This window comes from Panthera uncia, chromosome B4 (assembly GCF_023721935.1).
Source record: "Panthera uncia isolate 11264 chromosome B4, Puncia_PCG_1.0, whole genome shotgun sequence".
In the NCBI taxonomy this organism is placed as follows: domain Eukaryota; kingdom Metazoa; phylum Chordata; class Mammalia; order Carnivora; family Felidae; genus Panthera; species Panthera uncia.
In genome coordinates, this window is record NC_064809.1 from 135334524 (window position 1) to 135340267 (window position 5744).

The 5744-nt window shown below is 59.3% G+C and overlaps 1 protein-coding gene across 1 annotated transcript in view; it reads right to left on the reverse strand.

Moving 5' to 3' along the window:
- The window catches only part of CERK (ceramide kinase), a 47674-nt gene that overhangs the window by 1954 nt on the left and 39976 nt on the right, over positions 1-5744 (reverse strand). The window contains exons 9-14 of the mRNA XM_049626540.1: positions 5476-5581; positions 4735-4811; positions 3920-4125; positions 3108-3316; positions 137-1310; positions 6-56 (exon numbers count right to left, since the gene is read on the reverse strand). Coding sequence (XP_049482497.1) covers positions 1238-1310; positions 3108-3316; positions 3920-4125; positions 4735-4811; positions 5476-5581 — 671 coding nt within the window. The 3' untranslated portion in view covers positions 6-56; positions 137-1237. The remainder of the gene's footprint in view (positions 1-5; positions 57-136; positions 1311-3107; positions 3317-3919; positions 4126-4734; positions 4812-5475; positions 5582-5744) is intronic.

Here is a 5744-nt window from a genome sequence, read left to right on the forward strand (position 1 = left end):
GGAACCCCTGGCCACTGCAGAGAACCCCTGGCTGCCTGTAGGGAACCCCTGGCCGCCTATAGGGAACTCCGGCCACTGTAGGGAACCCCCGGCTGCCTGTAGGGAACTCCGGCCACTGTAGGGAACCCCCGGTCACTGCAGGGAACCCTGGCTGCCTGTAAGGAACCCCCGGCCGCTGCAGGGAACCCCTGGCCGATGCAGCTCCAGCACTTCAGCGGAAAACTATCTAAAATCCTAACCCTGAAGACACCATTTACACTATTCTGGCTGAAAAGGACAACAGTTTCAATAAATATGTAGAACTGAACGTGAAGAAAAGCTCCAGTCGGGACCACATGTATAGACCCGGGGCCTGCACCAAAGTAGCCCCCGGGGACTCGGGAGCCCCACCGCCAACCGGGGCAGGGTGCCCGGATGTCAAGTGAACACAGCATTCACAGAGTGAATTTTTTCCTACTGCGTGCCAGCTTCTCTCCACGCCACCCCCCCCCCCCCCCCCCCCACCGCCCAGTGTGGCCATAAAGCGTCGGCACCTAGCCGTAAAACCGATGCCGTCTCCAGGGCCCGTGATTGTTCCTGCTGACCAGCCGGATTGTCCCAGAAACACGACTGTGATGAAAGCAAGGACCTGGGTTTTCAAGATAAAGTGCCACTCCTGTCTGTGTCCCCACAACAGTGCTGCACTCCCGAGGTGTCCCCGAAGCAGGGCTACGTTGCATTGTAGTTGCCCGGGACAGAGAGAGTCCGGAAGTTTCCTAAGCAGAAGCTCAGATGAAGGCAAAATGAAGGCGACCGACTACTTTCCGAAACCTGACCACAAATAACTACAGAGTAAGTCGTGCGATGTGGATCAGCGAGCGGGGAGACCCCCGTCCGGATGGTGTGACCGCACATTCGCGGTCCCTAAACGTATTGGGCAGAGCCACCGATGGGCCCTTTGAAAATCTGCACCGTCGGCGTTGTTAAAACCTAAGAAGCCAGCGCCCCCAAACTGGTAAGTGCCATTGGCTGAGAAGAAGTTACGTGAAACGCAGCCCAAAGAGTCACGTAGAACCGAAAATGCCAGGTATGTTCACAATATTGTTGACGAAGGTATTTTTCTAAAATCAAGATTCAACTATCAAAAATAAATTTCTAAATTTAAATGTGTATATCAACGTAATCGGTCTGCAGTAATTTTCTTAAATAACGGTCACGGTTCCCAATCACGGCAAGGCAGGTGATGCGTGACAGCGTCTCAGCTCTGTGACTCTTCCTTAGGGTTCTCCTCGATTCCTCGTGCAAAGAGACGAACCAGCTGGCAGTGGACCCTGCAGAGACAAAGGGCGCCGTGTCACCCCCAGGGTCCCCCTGACCCTTGGCCCCACTGCCGGTCAAGGGTAGAGGTGGGGTGGGGGTCTCATCCTGGCTGTCTCTGGGCCCAACCCCGTGGTGACAGGGCAGCTGAGGGCAGCCGAGGGCCAACAGAAAACCCAGGCACCTGTAGACCCCACTTTAGCAAAGTGACAAATCCCTGGGTGACTGCTTTCTCAGCTTCCAGGCCACGGAGAAGATTCCGTGCAGGGCAACCCCCCTTGTCCAGGACGTGCGGGATGTTCAGTCGCCCAAGAGGAGGGGGCCCCACACCAGCCAGAGCCCAGGGGGCTGAGGGGTGGCCGAGGTGCCCTGGAGAACCCCGCCTTCCGCAAGCACCAGGACAAGAGGAGCCAGAGGGACTCAGCGGTCAGCGTGGCTGTCCGGTCCCCACCGGCAATGCCTCCTTCCCAAATTATTAATGACGTCACAGCCCCCTCCGAGATGTTCAGTAATAGGGGTGCCTGGGTGGCTCAGTTGGTTAAACACCCGACTCTTGGTTTTGGCTCAGGTCATGGTCCCATGGTTCGTGGGTTCGAGCCCCACATCAGGCTCCGTGCTGATGGGTGTGGAGCCTGTGTGAGATTCTCTCTCTCTCAAAAATAAATGAACAAAAAAGATTTTTTTAAAGATGTTCAGTAATAAAAACCCCATAACTAAGTCACCTGCTGCTCAAGGCATAGTGATATTTATCGTGATATATAGCATGTATTTCATAAAAGAATGCTTTTCCTAATTTTCAAAGTATCCTGTTTTTCCAGTAAATCCCAAAGCCAGCATCAAAAATAATTCTGTAACTTGTAAAATGTGTTGACAAAAGCCGAATGCTGGCGGGCTTCCCTGTGGTCCTGTCCCCGCCCCTTCTCCTGGGATCTGAGCTGGGCAGTCATGGCCACACTGATCGCGCGGTGGCCACAGGAGCAGGTGCGAGCAGACGTGCGCCTCGATGAGGCTGAGGCTGCCTCTCCTGACGGCCTGGCCGGATGCTGATGCAGGAGGCTCGACACTGCACATCCCACGGGCTGAAAAGCCATTTAACGTCGGGATGGTACACAGTGACGTGCACGTTATCGGAGGTGTGGGTGCGGGGCTGCAGGCCCCTCCGTGTCGCCTCCCACATCGTCCGCACTCTGTCGTCAAGGAGCGCGTGGCCTGGCCTCCGTCAAGGCGGCTAGGCTCGCCCCGACATGTGCAGACAGCACAGGACCCTGGAACTTCACTCCATTTTTACACCTTCACCTCGTTCGACAGCCTGATCGACAACTTTCTCCGCACTCGCGCTCCCTCTGGGCGTGTGACACGTGTCATCAGATGGCAGACCCCCAGCCGGTCTGCAGAGGACCCCCTGCCCGAAGGCCAGCGGCCGGAAGAGCGCGCCTGGTGCCTGCCCCCCGGAGGCCACGAGCCAGAGTCCAGCGCCGGCCGCAGACGGGGCTCCCTGAGGCCGGAGGGGCTCCCGGTGGGCCCGGTGAAGGCGGACGGCTTGTGTGTGTAATCAGGAGAACAGAGAGAAAATGCCAGAGCAAAGGGACAGAAGCCGGTGCTGGGGCTCAGGGAGAAGAGAAGATGGCGACACGGCGGGGGGGGGGGGGCTTGGGAAATCGCGGGAACCGTCCACACGCGGGCATCCTCCCCAGAGTCCGATGGCGGGGTCTCGGGCGCCGGCTGCGTGGACACGCGCGCGCGTTTACAGTGGACCCTCACGCTTGCGGTCCTGGGGCCCCTGGAGGCGCCCTCGGGCCACCGTCACTCACCGGACCTCGATGGCGGAGCTGCTCAGGACCTCCCCGTCACAGTTCCACGAGCTGTTGGACACAGAGCAGCAGCACGGGGGGTGGTCGCTGCAGATCTGCCCGAAGCGCGTCTTCCCCCTCTCCTTGAGGTCGCTGTCCTCGTCCTCCACGTGCTTCGATACAAACTGGAATTTCCTGACGCGATAAACTTCGACAAAAGCGAAGTCAAACTGCAGAGAGACACGGAAGGGGCTGGCGCTTTAACAGGCGCTTTTGCGGGGGAGGCCCGTCCGTGCCCGGCGCGCCCGCCGCTCGGACACGAAGCGAAGGCCGCCGCCCGCCTCCCGGCGCGTCCACGGCGACCGGCGCTTTCTCAAGATTCTGGGAGTTCCCTACTAGGGACTTGTAGAATTCTTCATCTTTTTAACAAACACTATTTTGCAAACCACACAAAAATACCATTATGCTAGACCTGAAACGCGGTGTAATTTAAAAAAAGGAAAACACATCTTACTACAACCAGAGGCCAACCCACACTTATCTCGTTAGAGTTGGGGTCTGCCGTTGCGTTAACTACAAGGATGCCAGCGACTACGGAAAGGTTTGCTAGAAAGGGGTTTGTGTCTTTAACGAGCTCTCAGAAGGAGCAGACGCTAGGAGCTTCCACTGGGTGAAACGCAGACCAGAAACCTGACCTTGTTCCCTGGGACTCGGCAGCGGGTTCCTACGGCACGGCAGTCAGGGATCACCCGCAGGGACGCTGCCCGCGTAGACGCTGCCCAAATGGACCCCGCCCGCCAGCGCGGACGGGGCAGGGCGAGCGCCCCACTCACCTGGTCGTACTGGTTCGTGTGCCTGACGAGAAACCTCAGGAAGTTGAACCGGGAGCACTTCCGGATGAGGATGAGGTCGGAAGACCCGTCCCCCAGGTGGGCGGCCGGGGACAGGCCCTGGGGACTCCGGGGACAAGCACAGGACATGTTGGTGGCGTTGATGGCCAGGAACTTCCCGCAGATGACCTTCCACTCTTCCACCTCCTCTGAAGCAGAAAGAGGCATCGCAGACGGCACGTCACACGCGGGCGCGCGTCCCGAGACCGTCCCTACGGATCTCCCGTGGACTGACCCTCGATCCCAGCACACAGGCCCTGTGCCGGCCGCCGTGCCCGGAGGGTCGCCTCCGAAGGGGCACAGCTGTTCCACTGGTCCTCACGTGGGGACGTCTGAACAACTTAGAGCGGGGGCCACCGAGCCTGGCCTGTCACCCGATTCCGTGTCAGCCGAGAATAACTTTCACCTTCGTAAGTGGTTTACAAAACTCCAGAGGAACAGTATCTTGTGACACACGAAGATTACACGAAACTCTAACGTCAGTGTCCACAGCTAAGTTTCTGGAACGCTGCTGCGCCCACCCCCTTCCCGGCGCCTGGCAAAGCCCACAGACCAGAGTATAACCCTTGACAGGAACTGTCGCCGGCCCCCAGTCCAGAGCAGCCATGTTGCTGCCCGGAGGCGAGCAGAGAGGGACACACGCGCCCACCGACAAGGGGGGGGACGCGCAGCGGGAAGACGCAGCGCCCTCAGAGGTTCCACAGCTTAAAACCCCAACACACGCGGCAGTGACCGTGAGTCCGCGGCCCAGACATTACCGGTGTTCTCCAGACCGTACAACGACCTCTTCTGCTCCTCCTCCAGCTGCTGTTTGCTCTGCCTGCACACGAAGCATCTGGAAGACAAGGACGTCACCGCCCTTCCTGAGGCACGCGGCCGCGACAAGGGGGCGCACGCGCCTGGCAGTTCTCCCCTTTGCACGTGAGTTTGAATTCTGCAAGTCAGATCTTTTAAAACGTACGCGCGCCCACGCGTCCTTCTGCAGAGCGTGTACGCGCGTGGCAAAGAAGCCAAGGGCATCCCACGCGGCCGTGGCGCTGGTGTGCCGAGAGCCAGCTCGGCTTGGCCCCGAGGTCAGCAGAGCGCTGGCTGGTGACGTGCCAAGCCAGGCGCAGGTCGCTCAGCACAGGTGACCCAACGGTCGTCTGTTCCAGGCGGTACCAAGCAAGTGGCCAGCTAGGAACTTCGTCGTCAGCCTGGGCTCACCGTGCAACGGTGCGTGTTCACGCCAGGGAGATCGGCGCCTCGGCTCGGCTCAGCAGCTCTGCCTCTAACTGTTGTGACCTGTGGCCTCAGATTCTTCATTAAAGAAGGAAAGGGGCTCGGGAACGTGTGGGCCCGGAAGCCGTGCGCTGAGCTACGCTATCGCCGGGCACGCCAGAACCACGGTCTCGCATCTACGCTTAGAAGATACGTGTCCCCGATAGCAGCACACCCCCAAGCAGCCCAGCTTTATTTCGCGCCCTCTGCAATAGAAACACACGGAAGAATGTGCTTACCCGGCACGGCAGGGTTTCCTGTCCCTGGGAGACCCCACTGTGTGCCGCGCTGGCAGGAAAGACACTGTCCCTTCGTAGCAGTGATGTGACAGGAAGGTCTTCAAACCTGGGAACGGAGCACAAAGTAAAGCAGCCCCAGCGTCATTTTCTGGCCACGAGACCACCAGCTGCACCTGTTCCGGGACACAGCGCCACCCCTCCCCCCGCGCCCCCCCCAGCTGCACCTGTTCTGGGACACAGCGCCCCCTCCCCCCCCGGCAGCTGCACCT